This window comes from Sinocyclocheilus rhinocerous, unplaced genomic scaffold, assembly GCF_001515625.1.
Source record: "Sinocyclocheilus rhinocerous isolate Xijiao unplaced genomic scaffold, SAMN03320098_v1.1 scaffold44, whole genome shotgun sequence".
Taxonomy (NCBI): domain Eukaryota; kingdom Metazoa; phylum Chordata; class Actinopteri; order Cypriniformes; family Cyprinidae; genus Sinocyclocheilus; species Sinocyclocheilus rhinocerous.
In genome coordinates this window covers 779,810-801,380 of record NW_015631022.1, presented here as the reverse complement: position 1 = coordinate 801,380, position 21,571 = coordinate 779,810, and the positions used below count along the sequence as shown (strand labels likewise).

The 21,571-nt window shown below is 37.5% G+C and overlaps 2 protein-coding genes across 2 annotated transcripts in view; both read right to left on the bottom strand.

Moving 5' to 3' along the window:
- mtnr1al (melatonin receptor type 1A like) lies at window positions 1-7,418 on the bottom strand. The gene is made up of 2 exons (XM_016553697.1): window positions 7,199-7,418; window positions 1-770 (listed from the first exon to the last, which is right to left on the bottom strand). Exons 1-2 carry the CDS (start codon window positions 7,383-7,385, stop codon window positions 1-3), a joined length of 957 nt encoding a protein of 318 aa, XP_016409183.1. The 5' UTR covers window positions 7,386-7,418.
- Window positions 7,419-14,878: 7,460 nt separating this feature from the next.
- fat2 (FAT atypical cadherin 2) overlaps window positions 14,879-21,571 on the bottom strand; it is a 50,232-nt gene continuing 43,539 nt past the window's right edge. Inside the window, exons 21-24 of the mRNA XM_016553639.1 lie at window positions 20,735-21,176; window positions 19,030-19,189; window positions 17,385-17,890; window positions 14,879-15,487 (exon numbers count right to left, since the gene is read on the bottom strand). Of these exons, the coding sequence (XP_016409125.1) occupies window positions 15,015-15,487; window positions 17,385-17,890; window positions 19,030-19,189; window positions 20,735-21,176 (1,581 nt within the window). The 3' untranslated portion in view covers window positions 14,879-15,014. The remainder of the gene's footprint in view (window positions 15,488-17,384; window positions 17,891-19,029; window positions 19,190-20,734; window positions 21,177-21,571) is intronic.

Here is a 21,571-nt window from a genome sequence, read left to right as displayed (position 1 = left end):
TCAACAATTAAACTTGAAAATAGCAAGTATAATCCTTTTATACTCTTTTCGAAAGTTGTGGTTTAGCACTCCATATATAACGCCATTGAGGCAGCTGTTGAAGTACGCCATGAAGTAGCTGGCTGTGAAGAGCCACTCGGGTATGGCTTGACCCAGTCTGGGGTGGATCGCCACCGCCAGGCCTATGAAGTTCAGCGGAGCCCAGCAGACAGCGAACAACACAAACACCACGAACATGGTGGGAAAGTTCCGGAAGTCATGAGGCTTGATCTTGGGTCGACTGTCGGGCTTGACCCGTTTGCGCACCTGTATGACGAGGATCCAGATGCGCAGGTAGCAGTACGTGACGATGCCGATGGGCAGAATGAAGTGCACCACCACCACCGTGATGGTGTAGAGCGAGCTCACCGATTGGGCGAAGGTGCATGAGTAGATGCGCGGGTCGTACTGCAGAGACTCCACAAACCAATTTGGAACGATCGCCAGGATAGTCAGCGCCCAGACCAGGACCACGTAGCATATTGTGTTCTTGTTGGAGAAGAGCTTGTCGTACTTAAGGCTGTGGCAGATGTAACAGTAGCGGTTTATGGCGATGCCTGTGATGTTGAAAATAGAGCCGATCACACTGAGCCCCATGAGGAAGCCGCTGATTTGACAGTGAATATCACCGGCGATCCAGCGGTCATGGAAGATGGCGGTCAGGATGAGCGGGTAGGGGTAGATGGCCACGACCAGATCTGCTACTGCCAAACTCACCACAAAGGCATTACCTGTAAGGACAAGAGGGTAAAAGATCACTGAAAGCACTGAGTTAAGATGTGTTGCTTGTCCAGGTTGTCTAGCTATATCCAGTTGCTTTGTCGTGGATTATTATTCTTTACTTTAACATAAATGCCAGCAGCAGCAACATATCTGTGTGATAAACCCAAAACAAACAGGGGTGCTTAATATGAGTCACAAACCTCATGTGCTGTAAATATCAATATCAAACTCTGAGTAGACAAATCCAGGAGGTTCAAAGCAGTGACCTACACGGTGTAATTGGATCCTGTAATGTTTGAACAATGTCTTCGTACTCCACTCTCACGTAACTCATGTAGCTCAAAATCGCACACATAATAAGACCAATGCCTGGCCTTTCTTCTTTAATGAAAGGATTTGCTAGTTCTGTTTAACTACATCAGTGAGATTATAAAATCGAATAAAACAATGAAATCAGGTCCGTGCCTGTGGAGCGCTTTGAACACGAGACTTTTACATTTACTGCATGTGTGGTGTCTCTAAAGTGGGCTGACTTTCATAATAAAACTCAGATTTACGCCAACACACAAATGAAATTGTTTTATCTATTTAAACTTCACTTTTCAACTCTCTAGGTACCAGATGCTCCATTAAACAAGTGCTGTATTGACTTCAATGAATTGAATTCTTTGAATTACTGAGCACACGCTTCACATCCAGCTGTGTTAATCCATCACATGTCGGCCAGGCTTGTACTACGTGAACAACACATTTATTGCAAATGATTTTAACCATCCTCTAGCAGAAGAATTAGAAGTGTGGGATGCTGGACCCATCACAATTTGGATCCAGAGTTTGTTTAATTAAAACAAACTCTGGTGTGATTGCTTTGTTAGTGTGATTCATTTGAATAAGTGTGAACGCTGCCATCTGAACCTGCGCTCAAAAGCAGACCAAGACGCCTTAAAATGGTGGGCCTTTTGAAATATGAATACAACATGGACCAAAGACATCTAAACGAACCAAAAACAGGATGTGATGTCACACTAGATGCAACCCTAAAATGGACAGAATGCTCAAACACACCTGGAATTCCTGCCACTGTTTTGACTCCAGTCCTTAACACATTTTATAAGTTCTTTGTGAGTTATCAACTGGTAAAAAATACCACCATATGTAATTAGTGCATTTAGCCCAGCGCACAGCAGTTCTGGATGTTCGGCAAGTTTCTTCTCAAAATATAAGTCATAAAAGCTGTCCGATCAGGTTGTGACCATATCCATATGCCTTAAGTTTTGTATCTTTAGGTTCGGTGTTAACTCTTACCCTGCCAGGATTTTCTGGCTTTCCATGTTTTCACTGTTATGCAGTAGGGGGCGCTATTACACATCTTCTGAAAGATTACTTAATTTCTGGATCAAAACCGAGCGGCAACCTCCCGCTCTCTGTCCTGAAGCCAACAAGGCAGTGACTTAAACTGTAATTCATCGACTGGCCGCTAGAGGCTGGCTGCAAAAGGGAGTCAATCCCATAGACTCCCCATGTTAAAATAACTTTACAGCAGAAAAAAACATGTTTACAGCCTGGTTCAAAAAATTATTTTGGTCTATATAGCTAATTTTGCCCTTCATGACAACTGTGAGGGGGGTGAATTTTTTTATAACTCATCCGTTTAAATTATATTAAGCCTTAAAGTTCTGCATAATTAAGGGCGTGGCCACTTGAGTGACAGGTGGATTGCCGCTGCTGTCACCGCCATCGAGCTAGGTGGGCGTGGTTTCAACAACCAGCTCCCGCCTCTTTGCCCATCTTCGATTATCCGGGAGTGACGCGCGGTGACGCGCTGCCAAGATGGCGACGGCCGCCTCCGCCCACTTTTGAGCTTCAAAAACTATCTTCGGAACCCTACGGGTGACGTCACGGACACTATGTCCATGTTTTTATACAGTCTATGATCAAAACATGTTAAAGAAGAATAAGAAACAAGCCATCTCATATGTAAGCAGATGCATATGTGAAATAATGCAATCATCAAACACAACCCAATCTCACGGCAATTCGTACATTTTTGACTAATTTGTACGAATTCGTACAACCTTACTCATATAAATGTGAAAAATCATATGTATTTTACAATGTAGCAAATTTATAGGAATTCGTACGAAGGACCACACATAACCCCGCCCCTAAACTTAACCATCACAGAAATCATACAAAATTGTGTGAGTGAGGTCATGTTATCAAACATTAAACAGCAAAACTGCCAAATGTTAGCGAATGAAATGTTGAGCCAGGAAGAGGTTTAGGACTGTGAAGTTTTGGGGGTTTTGATGGACTCGATCAACTTCATCTATGTTTTGGTCATCGTTCTGAATCTGATCTGGATGTCGTTTTTGACAAAAGCATGATTTTCTCAGCTTTTTGTTCAAAATGTTTTTCATGAAATAAACCCACATTCAAGGGTTGATAAAAAAAAATTAATGCATAAACTAATAGGATTTTTTTTTAAGCAGAGGCTCTGTTCTTTCTTTGACACATTGCATGTTCAGATATTCATGCAACAAAATATTCTGGTGGCCATGAACAATTTGTAAAGATGATTAAAAATGCTGGTTGTGGCTGGCAACTTTTTTTTAAAACACTGGTGGGAAAAGAGTTAAAAACGTTTCGGTTACGTATGGTAACCCTCGTTCCCTGAAGGAGGGAACGGAGACGTCACGTCAGATGACCGACGAATTGAGATACCAATTCGTCGGTCATCCGACGTGACGTTGAGAGTGACCGACTGAAAGGGAACAGTAACGTTTCTAGGCATAGGCAAGCTAGGCGGTCACCTAGGGTGCCACCAGCAGGAGGGGGCGCCAATGAGTGCACATACTGGCACTACATTTTAGCAGGGTTGTGATAAAGAGTGGCACGGCTGACCTGAAATATAATTGCCGCCCCCACTGGATCCCCCACCATCACTGGGCTAGAGAACTGCCAATCTGACGATGCCTGTATGCCATTGGATCAGAGCGCTGTCAATTGCTACCTCTGATTGTTGCATGCAAAGTTTGCATTTGGAGTGCTCAACAATAGCCCAAAGTCTGCAGAATTGGGCTACTTTTATACTGTTGCCACAGGTAGTTTTTTCAGTCCGGAGGTTAAAAGGAAATCCACCGAACTCCCAGAACGCAATTTTGACTGAGGACGACCCCCGGAACATGACTTTGGAGCAATTTTGATCGCCAATTTCCCCCAGAATGCGATATCTGCCTTATCTTCTTCTTGTCAACTCAATCGATCACCAACAAATCAATGAATGAATGCAGTATTTGTTACTTTATTTGTCACCACTGTGTTTCATGTGTGAGGCAGTATCAGCTCAGGGGCTCGATAAAAAATTGTCTGTTTGGGTGAAGCAATGAACATGTTAGTGGTGCTTCTCTTCACAGTCATCACGGTGCAGAAATTAGGGGCAGCTTTCTCTGATTGACTATTCAGACCCAGTCATGTGGAGAAGGGTTACAAATGTGACAAATGATAAGAAGACGCGATGAAGAACTGTTTTGCAGGATTATTGTTTTTCTCTGTTGCACAGGTAGCACTGCACAATTAATTCACAGATCACCTGGTCTCGCTCGACAGATATCTGTGATGACAGGACACATGTAAATTCATGCCTACAGGCTGTCATTTTGAAACAAGCTCACAGCACTGTTCTGGGAGTTCAGATAGGTGATCAAAGCAGTAGACTCTTTCACTGATGGACGTGTGTGAATTTTGATGGACTGGATTGTTCTTCATGTGAATTCTGGTGTCATGGAGGTACTTTCTGTGACCTGTCAGCACCAGCGTCACAAGAATAGAGGTCAACAATACTGATGAATTTATGCGCTATAAATTAATTTGCTGGCTATTGATGAATGTGATGGAAATGGGACTCAAATTGAATTTGGCACTTGTGCATCACCCAGTCTGAAGTGTCAGGACCTGTGATGGAATAAATCATCACATTTAAAATCACTTTGATCCAGATCCTCTGTCTGTAATGGATCTGCCCTCATTGAGCATCAAGTGACGAGATAAGTAGAGCTTCGGCTATAAGTGTTTACAATGAAAACACATTTAAAGACCAACATACAATGCCTTATAAACTTTTTGACTTTTACAGCAAAATTTAAAACAAGGTAAATTTAGAAGCAACATTGCATAAGGTATTAAGCCTTGTTTTCAGAAAATATATCTTAAATTAATATCTTAAATATATCTTGTTGTCAGCTTTAAATTGTTTTTAGCTTAAATCAAACAACATTTAGTATGTAGTTTGTAAGTTTTTGCTTATAAGAAAAAAAACACTTGCCAGTGAGGCAAGAAAAATAAATTTTATTCAGCCTTTTTTTCACTGAATCGCACACATTTTTTTCCCTTCACAAAAATAAATAAATAAATAGGGACTTGTCTCACAATTCAGACTTCGTTTCTCATAAAAAAAAATAATTGTGATATATAAACGCACAGAATTCTGACTTTTTTCTTGCAATTCTGAGAATTTAGCACAATTCTTTTTTCTTTGAGACTTCATTCAGACTTCTATTCTCAGACTTGCAAGTTTATATTTCGCAATTCTAAGTTTATATCTCACAATTCTGACTTTTTCCCCTAGAATTGCAAGTTTATATCTTACAATTTTAAGCCTACATCTTGCAGTTCTTATTTTTCATTTATATCTTGAAATTTCATACATTTTTCTAAGAATTGTGAAGTATAAACTCAGAATTGTAAATAATAAATAAATAAATAACTGTGCAGAATTATGAGATAAAAAGTAGCAATTACCTTTTTCTTTTCTTTTTTTCTTTTTTTTAAATTCCGTGGCAGGAAACAGCTTTCCTTAATTATCTTGTGCAATGTTTGATGTTTGAATATTTTTACTGAAAAACATGATGAAAATACTAATGAATAAATAAAATCACACCAAGACAGAACACCAAATGATGTGTAAATACTGTGCTGGTGTCTCTAAAGCAACCACACACATCACATGGCAGCAAAACACTGGAGCTCTAATTACTGGAGGTGTGTCAGGAGTGCATGAACCCATCTCACTGCCAGCACTGAGTGAGCTCCTGCATTAAAATTGCCTGAATGCATTCCTTTTAAGAGGAAACAACCATTCGTTTAGTATTGTTCTGTATAAGGGAGTATAATCAACAGAATTAAACATCACAAACGAGGATATTTCTGTCTGGAACTGTTTAGTATCCAAAAGACTACACATGTTGCATTAGCCAGATGATTATATAGGATCTGTATGTGTCTGGTTTGCAGCATATGCAAGCTGTCTCAGTTTCAAGCTCTGTTTGAAACTTTATTTCTCATGCAGAGAAGATCTGAGGCTGAGCTCATTAAGAGAAGTGTACTGTATCTCATTTGTCTTTACATTCTCTCAGTGCTTGTATCTTTTAAAGGTCAATCATTAGTTGGTCAGACAAAATAACTGCACCTTAGAACCACTTAAAGCTTAAATCTCCAAAAGGAAAAGGTCAGGCTGTGTGCTGTGTGTGTTCATGAGATGAGACCAGTGGCCGGAGACCAGTGGCCGGAGGACAGATTGAGATGTTGCATCTCAGACTAAAACTGACAATGTTAACAGGGCAGCATGCAGAGGCATTCATACAGCAGCTGCACACCCCCATGCTTTGTCTTTTCAGTATGACACCTGATGGTCTGGAAACCGTTGATGAGTCAATTACTGTGTCTGAATCTTAAATAATGAGCTGAGACAGACAGCTAATCAGATAGTTGTACTTTAATATCAAGGCTGTAAATGAATACTAGCTACTGTTTGGTCTAAAGAATGGCATCAAACACCACAGTCTGTTAAAAAAAAACATATTCACATGTAAAGTAAGTTTTTAAGGTGTTGTTCACAGTCATTTATTATTATTATATGAATTATAATAAAAAAATATTTTAAATATTAAAAATGACCTAAATGAGATAATAATAATAAATTGTAAAAAGAAAAATATTAAAAATACTAATAACTGCAGAACAATTATTGTTAGTAGTAAAATTGTTATCATTATTAATAGTAGTAGTAGTAATAATAATAATAATAATTATTATTATTATTATTATAAAAAGAAGATTAAAAAGATTAATAATATCCTTCTGAAAAAAATTCAACCAGTCTATTAACTGATTTGCTGGTCTTACTGGTCAGGCTCTGTTTTCTGGTTTTAGGCGCTTTTAGTTGCTCAGGTTTAAAGACCATGCAGACCAGGTGATAATAATACATATTCATAATGCATATTATTTTACTCTGTCAAAGAACAGAAACAAAAACATTTCAAATCTGTTCTGAATCAGTCAGTGATATCAATAACGAGTTACTTCAGAAAACCTTGCCAGTAAAATATACAAATAAAGGACTGTCAGCGTGATGAATTACAGAGATGAAGACATTTACCTGCCTTCCTGAGCTTTCTGTTTCTGAAGACCGATACAATGACCAGCAGGTTGCCCAGAACATCTACTATAATCGTAGTGATGAGAACACTGGAGAGTAAAGTCACCACCCAGGGGAAAGAGAGGTACTTGCTGTCCCGGTTTCCTGTCGAAATGTTCCTCAAAGGGGCGTCTGTTCCCTCCACCATCCTCAATTCATCATCACAGGACAGCGGCGAGGGCTCCGGTCCTCCGCGCATCCAGACACCGCCGCTTCAGCCGTGCGCTCTTACAGCTGCCGTAGAGGCATGTCGATATGATAACAGGCAAAGCAGTTATTAAATCGTGAATTGATGAAAACTGGCGCCGTTTCAAATAGAATAGCTGCGATTCAAACTCGTTTTTAGACATAAAATCCTGCAGGACAAGCGGAGAGACATTTGTAATCCAGCGTCTCTTTAGATCGCGAGAACTTGAAGAACAAGCAGCGCGCTGTGCTTGTCAAGACGCCCATTCATAAATCTGATACATAAAGTATAAAACTGGTGTTCGTTCATTCACTTCTTAAACGTGCAGCCCTCATTCACAATGTTGATTCCAAAAAGCTGTCGGGAAATAAAAGTGTGGATAAACGCCTCCCAAACTTCAGAAGTTCTCTCAGTAGGCTACCGTCGTGAAACGCAGCTGGAGATCCAGAGACCTGTGCCATTTATATCCGCGTGTGCTCTGACATGTGTTGGCTTTGTGTGAAGCTGGATGCTGATGCTGAGGATGAGGATGAGGATGTTCTGATCATGTGATCGCGCACCTGATGGCTCCTGTCTGCCGAGCGCAGTTAAAGCGCACTGTCATGCTGCCCTAAAAATATCGAAGCACAATGCTGGAAGTCTTAAAAGTTTGTATAACATACATTTTAGAGAATACACTTTACAGTAAAAACTTTTTACAAAAGATTGTATCGTTAGTCAAATGCTAGGCGTTCGCGAATAGAAGTTGCGTTAGAAGAAACCATAGCAACAGTATGCTACGCTGCTTGCGTTAGGACTATTATCTTATATTATATTAGCTTATAATCACAACTTTAGGTTTTTGTTTCAAACATCAAAATCTGTCTATCTATCTATCTATCTATAGTCAAATGCTAGGCGTTCGCGAATAGAAGTTGCGTTAGAAGAAACCATAGCAACAGTATGCTACGCTGCTTGCGTTAGGATTATTATCTTATATTATATTAGCTTATAATCACAACTTTAGGTTTTTGTTTCAAACATCAAAATCTGGGGTATGACATAGGTATTACAAGGAGAAGGTGACTTTTCAGGACATTACCCCATGTCCCCACTTTTCAAAACGCATATAAATCACACAGAATGGAGTGTATTGAAAATCTGAAATAGCACAAAGTTTCCTGTGAGGGGTAGGTTTCGGGGTAGGGTTGGTGTAGGGCAATAGAATATACGGTCTGTACAATAGAAAAACCATTACGCCTATGGGATGTCCCCACTTTTCACAAAAACAAACCTGTGTGTGTGTGTGTGTGTAATGAGACATTTATTTATTTCATTTTTGACATTTCAGAAGCATAAAAATCATCCAATTCAAAAATCATTTCATTCATCGCAACAAATATGTAAAACCTTTGCATCTTCTTAAACTGCATTCATAGCTGTCTCATTCACTCTTCACATCATCCATCATGGCTTTTGTGCACATGTAGTTTACAATGCTTCATTAGCATTAAAGAAAAGTGTCATTCTGCATATTTAAGATGATGCTTGACCGCTGTAATGATGGTTGTTGAAGAAGGGTTGGACACCAGGTGTGGGTTTATGGCTCATAATAAGCTGTCAGTAATGGCACATTTTTTTCCTGATATATTCCCCTACCTCATCATCTGTCAGTCAGCCAGGTCAATAAATATTGTATCCTCTATCTTGTCATTCTTGGCTGGTTCATTGATAAGTTTATGACAGAATGGCATGTATGAGAACACGTGCACTCACTTACTACATACAGTATGTTTCTGTGTTGAAGATAAAATGTTTAGATTCATTTCATTCATTCCAAAAAAACTATTTGTTAAGGCAACAATTAAGTACTTAAAATAAGCACACAAAAAATCTGAAATTAATGATTAATATGAACATGTCCAATGTTTTATGCTGCACCGTGAAGCCATTTAAAACAGACTGAACATCATCTATGAGCTTCCAAACAGACACATGTGTCAAACCTGAGAGATAAGTATGAATTCCCTAATGTATGGTAAGTTTTTGACATTCATATATATAATATATATAGAATGTCAGAAACAGACATTTATTTGTATTTGCACATGCGTTGTGGTCGCATGATATTCACTGTATTTTTCCCCATAGTCGATTGCTTCTCCTCTCCCCTCTCTTTTGAAACTGCACTACAAAAGCACTAATCTGAGTACACAAACATTGCTGCCCTCCATCTGTTGACCCAGAAATGACTAGGGGTCACATTAATAACCAGACTTTTTTGTTTGCAGAGTATGATGATGAATGCAAAGCAGTTTGCATTGCGCTTCAGCCACCGTATTTAACAATCCAGATGTGAGCGGGTTTACACACAAGACTGTTTATCATGCTATATGTGAGAGTGTCAAAGCCAGAGTAACAGGGAGCTCACTTGTATCCTGTTAAAATTACGACTCACGCCGCTGTGTTTCTGTATGTGCGAGGGGAATGTTTTTTTTTTTAATAGAACCTTGATGGGCATCTGAATAATTGTCAGTGGCTGTGCTGATTATAGAGGTTTGGGCCAAGGTTTGTATGAGGTGAACCTTTTATGCTGATAAACCAACCCACGTCTCTTGCTCAATTTTGAACTTGAATATTGAGTTGTAAACAGCTGCACAGTGGGACATTCATACAGTTTAATGAATTTTATGTTGACATAAAACAATATGGTATATTTTACATTAAACAGCGTGATTATATGTCCTGTTTTCACTGGACATATCCTGGCAGGGATTACTAAATTGCCTAAAATGTCTGGGTCATGGCTTTGTTTTCCTATTGCTTTAATACGTACAGAAGGTAATGACTGATAAGTTGTTTGACCAATAACATGCAAGGATTGTACATAATTGTCCAATTGTGGCATGGAGAAGGTGGGATCTACAGAGAATAGTCACTTGACAAATTCCTCAACATGTTTTCTCAACTTCACTTTGGAATAAAGGTCACATTTATATTTCTAAATTAGACATTTTGAGTATTAGTATATGCATTTACTTAATCTCTTTGACATAAAATACTATTTATTGTGATATTTCTGTGTGTGTGTGTAAAAGCAGGTTTGTTGAAAAAAAGTTTCAAGCTCAAGTAGCTCAATAATCCTGACCCAATATTTCAAATGACAGAAATTTTGTCCACCCTGTTACATCACATTTTTTACAGTGCAATGCGTAACAGAGTGGACCTTAACGGGACAGAGTTTTTAAACTAAAGAACAACATGCTGGCAGAAACTTACAATTTAGGAAGAATTTTATAGATACATAAGATCTGTTACAAAAAGCACATATTTTCATATGTGGATGTTATTTATATGCTATTAAAATAAGTCTTCTAAAAACGAAGAAAAGAGAGAAAACTAATAATTTGTTTTTGGAGATGCTTTCCCTCCAAGGAAATGATGTCACTTATAGAAAGTCATGTGAATTGGGATTGTGAGACTAATTTATAAATTATAAACTAATTTAGTTTGATACACACACACAAAAAAAAACATGCATCACAATGAATTGTATTTTATGACAAAAACAATAAGCAAATGTATACACTGATACTCAAGTGGGGTACGTCTATGCATGGAAACCATGTGGCATGAAAGTTGACTACCGTTTTATGCTACTGTTTGCTTCTATGCTACTATGTACTGTTTCAAGGGGACATCCAAAATTCCCCAAACTAATAACGCCAAATTAGTTAATGTCTTACTAACTCCAGTCCGCCCTGCTACATTGGTACTACTTGCCCTTTAAAATCTTAAGCATGTGCCCTAAATCACGATTTGCTAGATGTGGCCTCATTTCATTGGAGGGAAATCGATTCCAAACACAAAGTGAGTCATTAACTTGTCTCTCATTTCCTCAGTTTTAGAAGGCTTATCTAAAATAGTGCAAAACATAACATGTCCACCCTGTTGTGTTTATAGATTTTATATCTATTAAAATTCCTTTTAAATGTTAATCTTCTGTTAGCATGCTGTTGTTTCCTAATGAGTTTCATTAGCTTAAAACCTCCATTCTGTTAAGGTCCAGTGAAAAAAAAAAAGTGACGCAACAGGGTGGATTTCATTTTTAGGCTGAGCTTGATCTGTGCGTTTTTCTGATTGACAAACACTTTCTCCTTCTGATAACACTAAAAATTAATTGAATAATTGAAATTTATCACAAACCTGCCCACTCCAAAATCCACCAAGCTTTCGCAGCATCTAATCGTGGACATTAATATTAGAGAGCCACTCAGTTGAAGTGAGTGTGAATAGTCAGTACTGTTTAACATTGCAAAAGGCATTCTAAACAGTTACATCCTACACTTCAGATGTCATGTGTATGAGTTCAAGATGAGTTACGGCACTCAGTACTGTTATGAGTTGACACTTATATCCGAAAGCCTCAACGGTCCTCAGCTGTGGGGTTATTTGAGATTCCCGTGCTTCAGGACAGGGGATGTATACATTATGGGACTGCTCCACTTTCACTCGTGCATAAATCTTGGGGAATTGCTGAGTTACAGTAATTGTGGCGAAGCCCCCGGTGAGCTGAGTCAGAGCTCCTCTGAGTGTTGCCGCTGTGATTCACGACCTCGTTCGCTTATGTTCTTCCATTATTCTAATCGCTTTTATTCTGCGTCTGAAAGCTAATGAGTCTCCCTCATCCATTTCTTAATTCATTCAGAGATGTCTGAAATGGAAACAACTGTTAGAAGCCCTATAAAAAAAAGCATTAATAAACACTTCTGATGAAATCTGATGATAGTGTCCTCAAATGTAGCAGTAAGACAAATACTTGTACTAATAGATGTTACCACATTAACCACATTTATATATATTGTATACAGTAAGATTTTAAAAAGTTTTTAAAGTCTCTTGCTGACCAATGTTGCATTTATTTGACGGAAATACAGTAAAAACAGTATTGTGAGATATTACAATTTAAAATAACTGCTTTGTATTTTAATATTTTTTTAAAGAAATGTATTCCCAGGTGAGAAAAAAAGTGCACTTCCATAATGTACTTAAAGTGCTCTATTTTCACACACTAATTTTGTAATTAATATACTAAAAAAAAAATTATTTAGTTCTTAAGATAAACTTAAGATCATCTAAGTGTACTCAACTGTGCTATTTTGGGACACCATGAATATGAATATTTTTTAGTATATTAAGTACAAAATTAGTGTGTGAAAATAGAGCACTTTGGAAAGCACATTATGGAAGTGCACTTTCTTCACCTGGGTTATTCCTGCGGTGACAAGAGTACTTCAGTGTCACATGATCCTTCAGAAATCATTCTAATATGCTGATTGTCTGCTCAAATATTTATTATTTTCAATGTTGAAAACAGTTGTACTGCTTAATATTTTCTGGAAACAATGACCTTTCTTTAATGATCCTTTGTTTAAAAGAACAGCCTTTAACATTATTATAATAAAGACACATGTCTTTACTGTCACTCTTGACCAATGCAACCTTGCTGAATAAAAAAAAAATGACTGAGTACTTTTTGAATTACTATTGAATTTTTGAGTCTGTAAGATTATAATTAATACAACACACAGTACATTCTGTATATTAAACAATTTTATTTGATATATTTCATAGTATTTTTTTACATAGATGGGAAATGGCAAAGACAACACAGATTCTCTCACAGAGGAACTTTAAAACTTTAAAACATGGGAGTCATCCCACATTGAATTTTCAAAATACAAAAAAATGACATTCGCACTTACCACCCACTTCACAAACATACGGCAGATCACAACAAATACTTGCAACAGCTGCTAATAACATGTACATCAACACTGTGCCATGTAATTTGAAACACTATAGACTACAGTCAATGAGGGAAAGGAGCACATGCAATATCATTTGATGACACATGCAGCAGTCCACTAAACCAGTCTCCAAAGCCAGTTGCATTCAGGTCATCTATGCATCCAATAAAATGTACTCTGTTGAAAATATTCATAACCCTATTCATAACAAAAAAATATTGAACCCTAAAGATGACATCAATGTTATGAATACAGTTCAAAGACAGAAGCGCTTTAGAATATAAAATGCAGCTGTTTGTGATGTTCACACACACATACAGTATATATGATTCTTCAATCAGGTCAGTTTCTTTCATACTTTGGCAGTATTTTTGATCATTTTAATGATTAGTAAGCATTATGACAGTTTGTCAAGAAGCATAATTGAGCCATAAAAAGCTGCACAGTGATTTTTTATGGCTTAAGTTTGATTGCCTTTGATCAGTGAAAACTTCTAAAACTGCATAACTTCTGCAGCGTGAGAAGATAAAGCCAGAGTTCACATTTCAAATTAGTATTCACCAAGCGCAGCAATTCAGACTCATCTTAAAGGAACAGTTCACCCAAAAATTTGCAGAACATGTATTCACCCCCAGGCCATTCAAGATGTAAATGAGTTTGTTTCTTCATCTGAACAGATTTGGAGAAATTTAGCATTAGATCACTTGCTCACCAATGTGAAAAAGTCCATGCCCTGTTGTGAGAGGACAACGTGAAATGGACTTTTTTTACACTTAAGGACAGCATTATTATGGATTATGGACTCATATTTTGGACAGAAGCAACAGTTTGTACATAAAACGCCTTGATGGATTTGTTTCAAACAAGCAGCTGTTCACTTCACAAGATGTTAATTGATGGACTGGAGTGGTGTGGATTATTGTGATGTTTTTATCAGCTGTTTGGGCTCTCATTTGGACGGCACCCATTCACTTGGCGAGCAAGTGATATAATGCAATATTTCTAAAAATGTGTTCCCATAAAAAAAACAAACTACAGGCCTGAGTGTGAGTAAATCTTTAGCAAATTTAAGTGAACTATTCCTTTTACAAAACAGTCAAAAAGTAAATTTCCCAACAACCAATGACACATCAACTTACCATGGACCGATATTTGATATTTCATTAACATACATCTTATATTTCACATTGTGTACTAATTTTTGATACAGCAGGGAACCAGCCTCTGCTTCAGCCGCATGTACAAATCAGTGTAACCTCTATACTTTCGCTGTAGTGAAATGTGCCATCGCTAAAAATGTTTACACCATATGGAACGCTTCATTTCATAGCACGCTGATTTCGGTGAGCACATATGGGCTCGGAGAACAACACACCTCAGCTATGTTTTACAGAAATAATCATCCGCCCTACAGCTGGTTTCCAATCTGATAATGACATGCAACACTACAATCAATCATTTAACATCTGCTGAAAATATACTTTTTCCAACCAAACTGGACGGGGTGCGATTGAACTCGCAATACCAAATGAGGCCGCATTATCTCTACACGCTAATAACATCATTTATAACCACACCGTAGACGTTTTAAGGTCATGCAATAATTCCACAGATTCGTAAAGGGCAAACAATGAGGAAAGTTGCATTTCACACAGATGTATTTGTTTTCCCTGAAAGTGACTATTAATACTGATAGTGCTTCTGTGGCTCTCAGCCGTTGAGCTTCATATACTATATGTATGAGATGAGCTTCCTCTCTATAACCCCACTCATACGGGACCTTTGATCCAACCGCAGTCTCTTAGAACATGACCTCCTCGCAGCTGCCGTAGTCACTCTCCACCATATCTGAGCCAGCATAACTGCGAGACGTCCTTCTAGTAGATCCAGGCCGCTTGGAGCCGTCGCCGTCCGCGTATGAAGGCTGTGCCACGCTCAAACGCACGCTGAGCCTCTTATAGCCGCTGGAGACGTTGTCCAGGCTGCGAGTGTGCTGGGTAGGGTAGTAGCTTATGGCAGTGTACTCGTTAGGGCACTGAGAGCTGGGCAGCGGCAGACCATCCGGCCCCAAGAAGTCATCTAAATTCTGATTGCTGTAACAAGGGGGTAATGGAGCGCGGCGGTCGGCGCGGTCCAGCGGGAAAGGGAAGCCTCCGAAGCGAGAGTTCCTGCGCGACTCTGTGGCAGCCGTCGAGTAGGTGCTTTCCACAATGTCAAACTTTGGGAACTCTTGAACCGTGGGTCGGCCGTAGTAGTCAGGATCAGCTGGATACACTGTGAATGAGAGTTATTATTAGAAATCGTTTATTTCTTGCAACTAGGGGTTGCACAAATTAGTTGATTAGTTCTGACAGTAGTAAGTGAGATAGGTCTATGTCCACTTGGTCTATACAAGTAGTGATGCACCAATATTAAAATGATATTTTCATGTTATGGCCGATAAACACTATTGTTTGAAAGTTTGGGGTTGGTAAGATTTTTGATGTTTTTAAAAACATGTTTACCAAGGCTGCATTTATTTGATGAAAAAATGCAGTGAAAACAGTAATATTGTGAAAAATTATTACTATTTAAAATATTTGTTTTATCTTGTATTTAGACGTTTTTAATATATTTTAAAATATAATTTATTTGTGATGGCAAAGCTGAAATTTCAGCAGTCATTATTCCAGTCTTCAGTGTCACAGGACCTTCGGAATTCATTCTGGTGCTCAAGAAACATTTATTATTATTATTATTATTATTATCAATAATACAGTTGTGTTGCTTAATATTTTGGTCCATTTTAAAGCGTCCTTGCCAAAGGATACTTTTATTTCTAAAAACAAACAAAAATATTATTGACCCCAAACTTTTGGACAGTTTGGTAAGATTTTTGATGTTTTTAAAAACATGTTTACCAAGGCTGCATTTATTTGATGAAAAAATGCAGTGAAAACAGTAATATTGTGAAAAATTATTACTATTTAAAATATTTGTTTTATCTTGTATTTAGACGTTTTTAATATATTTTAAAATATAATTTATTTGTGATGGCAAAGCTGAAATTTCAGCAGTCATTATTCCAGTCTTCAGTGTCACAGGACCTTCGGAATTCATTCTGGTGCTCAAGAAACATTTATTATTATTATTATTATTATCAATAATACAGTTGTGTTGCTTAATATTTTGGTCCATTTTAAAGTGTCCTTGCCAAAGGATACTTTTATTTCTAAAAACAAACAAAAATATTATTTACCCCAAACTTTTGGACAGTAGGGTATTTTTTTTTTTTTTTTTACTTAAATTTTTAATTAAAAACATTTTTTAAACTACAAGTGAATTAAGGAATCACAACCTTATAATGTACAGAATGAGATTTGTGTTATTCAATTTTAAAGATTTACTTTAAGTGAGAGTTAGAAAACAGGGTTAAATCTATAAATAGGGAAAATATACAATTAAACAAAATATGCACCAATATAGCTCTAATATACTGATACTGAAAATCTCCACTATCATCCAATAATGATATGGGTACCGATAAATTGTGCATCCCTAATGGCAAGAGCAGGAGAAAATTCCTCTCACTGGCATGTGACATCAATTTTATTATTAAACCAATAAAATACCCAATATGTCCAAATATATGAAACTAATAATGTGCCGCACAGAGTTTTCCCACTATGCGAGTGGGATGTGAATGTTTTGCACTGTTTATGACAGTTCATGGTGATCCACTCATAAACTTTCCATCAAGGCAATGTTGGATGTGCCACAAACAGCAGTGTATGAGACATTTGCATTAGGTAAACACTGTCCTGCTGACTATTTCAATTGAGTAAAAATTAGTCATGTTTAAATAAAAATTCTAAAGTAGTCAAATTCTCACCCGTTTTTGAAATGTTTGAGTGTTAAGGATGTGCTTGAGAATTTAGTATGTCACCATTTTAAATGTGATAGTTTTTAAGCCATAGGTTTTAAACAGAGGCACACATGAGAAAGTGCTCAGTGCTGCAGCAAACAGAAGATGTAATTGATATGACCCACACATGCTTTTCCATCGACCTGCAGGAGCACACGCAGCTATTTGTCCTCCACCGCTCTCGTCTTTTATGATGTGACTAAATTCCAAATGAAGTGAAGTGCCTGTTGAAGCTGGGAAAATAATAAATAAAACTCAAGTTCTCACCTTCGTAGTCGTGCTCCCAGTTGTTTTTCCTAATAGAGTCGTTATCAGAGCTGGTGGAGGGTGGAGGAGGTAAATTGGGGGCCACGCTGCAAATCACAGGACCCTGAGGCCTGGACCGAGAGCCCACCTGAGGGCCGAGCTCCCGCTGTTCTCGAGGTTTGAGTGAGCAGAAAGGACTGCTGTCCAGATCGCCTGCGAAGCCAATCAGGGTGCTGAGCTCCATAGGAGAGCTGATCTCGGTTTCTTTCATCATGCTTTTGGGCAACGTTGGGAAGTAGCCGTTGGAATCTTGAACGCAGCCGGACTTGTGCTTTTTGCGGCTGACGTAGTGTTTTCGGAAACACACAAAGGCCACAGCGAGGAGGACAAGCCCCAATATGCCTGCGCAGATCTCTGCGATTTCCACATACGCAGGGGAGTTGGTGCGCTCACAGTGGATTGAGTTTCCCGCCATTGAACAGGTGAAACCAGCGAGACATGGATTGGGAGTGCACGCATTCTGACATCTGTAAAGAGAAGGAACAATTGACTGAATGTAGGAGAGTGTGTGGGCCACACTGATCTAGATATTCTCACACTCGGTCACAGAGACCACAGGTGAATTACTATTCAATGGAAATGGCATATGCCATCTTATCCAAATTGAATATTTTCCTCATTCCAAACGTCCAGATGCATTTCTTTTAAATTTTCTTTATGTATGGAAAAACAGTAATGTTATCAAGCTATCATCTGGGTGTTTCCACACAGCTCTTTTCATATTGAGAAATAAAATCAAAAATGCCAGCTACACACCTCTTCCTCCAGGCGTGAAGGGTATTTTCTTTTTTAATTCATTCTGTATTTTATCTGATATCTTTGCACATTTGATATTATAGAATGCTACAGTTAACTCTTTCCCTGTCAGCTTTTTTTTTTTTAAGTTGTCAGTCACGGCCAGCATTTTTGAGCATTTTCACAAAATTATCAGAATGTTTTGTTGTATGAATATCTGAACATGCTGCAATGTGTCAAAAGTCTTTTAAACACAAACAAAAAAGTTTTATTCTAGATTAAAAAATTTAAATTAAAAAATTTATTCTTTTATTGATTCAGTTTCTGTAGTGTGTTTTTAATATTAGTCTTTTTTTCTTGTTTTTTTCTAACATTAACATTGTGTTAGCTGCTCGAGAAAATAAGTGCATATTAATTCAATCAAAAATAATTAGTTAAATTAATATTACATATTTTTCATTCATATTTCTCACTCATGTAATATCAGCTATCATCATTTTGTTAGATTGACATGTCCAATATTCCAGACAGTGAATACTACTTAATTCCACCTACAGAAAAATAATTATTGCATTTTGCTTTTTGTCATAAGCATCTAACTGAGATAGACAAACAGAAGGACATCTATTGATTGGAATTCTCACTCCATGACTAATTTCCTCAAGCTTTGGTGTTATATATGAATGAGGACAATCAATAACGTTTTAATTTGTTAACTCAAAGGCGCAAAGCAAATGGCAAATGCACATAACGCATGTAACCTGTGTGGGCGAGTATTCATTCTCATGTAAATTAGTCCGACTTCTCAATGCCTTCACCGAGGACATAATATGCATGTGTGATTTCAAGAGCTTCGCTGTGTGAGTCTCACCTGTTTCCAGCCATTTGTGCAGAGCAGTTGCAGATGTACCCTTGATTATTTGGCATGCACAAACCATTAGCACATGGCTGGGATGCACAAGGATCGTCCGGCAGGATGCCGTTCTCACAGCGAGAGCCAAAGTACAGCGATGGACAGCTACAGCGAAACTCTGGAGGACATACGGAAAAAATGCATCTTAGAGAAATGGTCAAGATAACAAAGACATTTCCATAGGAACTTCTCTGTGCTGAGATGAAAGTGTAGACTGACACTGGAGTATTGAGAGATCTTTTGAGTGAAAATACAGCGGACATTATCATCTCCCTAGCTTTATTTACATATCTGTGTAGTGTTTCTTAGATACTCCAAAGACATTCCAGCATTTCTGTTTGTTGTCCCTTACCAATTTATTAAGGGACCTTGTTTAATATTCAAGAATTAATTCCGTACTTCACAATCTTATATCATGAAACAGAGATGAAAACAAAAAAAGTGAAATATATATAAGGGGTGAATACATTTGCACCACTTTAGCACACTTTCAAGATTTCAAGAGCTTTCACTTTCATGAACTACTTCCAACCTCCAACTTGACCAGGTTCTGGTACAGATGAGTTCAATGCGTTAACATTAGTTAATGCATTTTTAAACTCACATTAAACATTTATTACATCATTTATTAATCTAGGTTATTTTCTATTTATACAGTAAATATAATATTGTTCACTGTTAACTAAATGTTTAATTTTATGTTTGTATAATTTAAACTTAATTCTTGTTCATTCGAACTTTACTGTGTAATGTGGTACCAATAAATTCATCTTTATAATTTTTTTTTTTTTATTAAACCTTTTCTGTTTTTGTAATAAATATTATGTTGTCAATAAAATACATTTAATCTTAACAAAAATGTTTGTGTACATTTTCTAGTGATCATGGCAGCAGTATATGGCATATATAGCATTTCATATATAGCATTATAAAAAATATATATATATATCAGCATTTCTGTTTTATCTTTCTCAAATTGCTATTGTCCACCTCTTTGTTTGTTGTCCTAACAATTTGTTAATTTATGTCAGAATATGTCAGTTATGTCTAACAAACAAACAACATTTTACAGCATTTATTAATCTAGGTTAGTGGTCATTTATAAAAAATACTGTTGTTCAATGTTAATTCATGTTAATTCATAACACATTAATGTTAATCTATACAACTTGAAATCTTACAATAGTCATATTATTGTGAAATTAACCGCTATTAATTAATGCAATTAAATTGTATAGTTCATCCTTATGTTCATGATGATCAAATGATCTTATGTTAATAATGTTAATGATTTCAATTTATTGTAAAGTGTTATCAATTCATTATTATTACTATTTTTTATTATTTTCATTGCAAACCTTCTCTGTTTTTATTATTTCTACACGTATGATTATTGTGGCAATAAAATGCATTTAATTTTACAGAGATGTTTGTGTACATTTTCTAGTGATCACGGCAGCAGTAGTTCATCATATGCTGATTAAATAATGTAGCATTATAATCATCCATATATCAAAACTAGTGTAGACAAGCAAGATGGCAAACTGTGTTGTGCAAATGGAATTCAGATTTGCTGACCTAATTTGCATATCTGATTTTAAGAACGGGCAGGTAAAACAGGGAAGAAAGTGTGTGCAAATTTAGAGGAACATTGCTTTCCCACCTCCACTGGGCTCTTCAACACAAGTGCCTCCATTCTCACAAGGATTGCTGGCACAGATCTTCACATCAGAGCAGCACTGGTAGATCCCGAAGAGTCTGCCGGTCTGCGGGCCAGTTGCTGTCATCCCCTCCTCTCCTCTCACCGCCTCTCCGTTGAACTGTATGCTCTCCAAACAGCCGGTGAAGCCCAGGCGCTCTGCATCTGCGCTGGGATTGGAGCTGGCTAACACCAGGGCCCCACTGGACTGACTGAGCCTGCAGGGTTGAGGCAAAACCACAGCGTTGGAGTGGCTGGCATCAATGGTGAGTCTAAGGGTTGAGCCGTTGACCTCCAGAGAGACGTGGTGCCAGCGGCCATCAGCCAAAGGGTGGTGGGCCACATGCAGACTGGCAGGGAGCATGTTGCCACATCTATATCTGAGCCACAGCTCCTTGTCCACCAGCTAGAAAAACACACACACACACGAGTCAATGACAAATAACAGCATTCTTGGTAAAGAACAGGAAAAATCTTTCTTTTCTTTTTTTTATTTTTTATTTGAAATGTACTCTTTGTATTCATGTCGGTTTTATATGGATTTGAAAAACTTTTATAATATTCTTAATAAAAAGGTTAAATCTGCTGACTAAACAAATGTGAAAAATGATAACATTTTCACTTTGAATACATTTGAATGTGTAGTTCTGATTTGAAACAAAAAGTTATAAGTAAAATATTGTCTGTTCAATGTATGTTCAATAATGTATGTTCAAGTGTTTTTTTTTCTAGTAAGTTTGCTTTTAGTTAGTTATTTGATGCTATAAAAACGGGGCGTGGTGTCATGGTTGCGAGCTTGTG

Bases quoted from the DNA above. Each gene is read 5' to 3' on its own strand.
- mtnr1al (XM_016553697.1), bottom strand. From the start codon at position 7,385: ATGGTGGAGGGAACAGACGCCCCTTTGAGGAACATTTCGACAGGAAAC. The intron at 771-7,198 runs GTAAATGTCTTC...TTGTCCTTACAG, and splicing joins CAGAAAGCTCAGGAAGGCAG to GTAATGCCTTTGTGGTGAGT.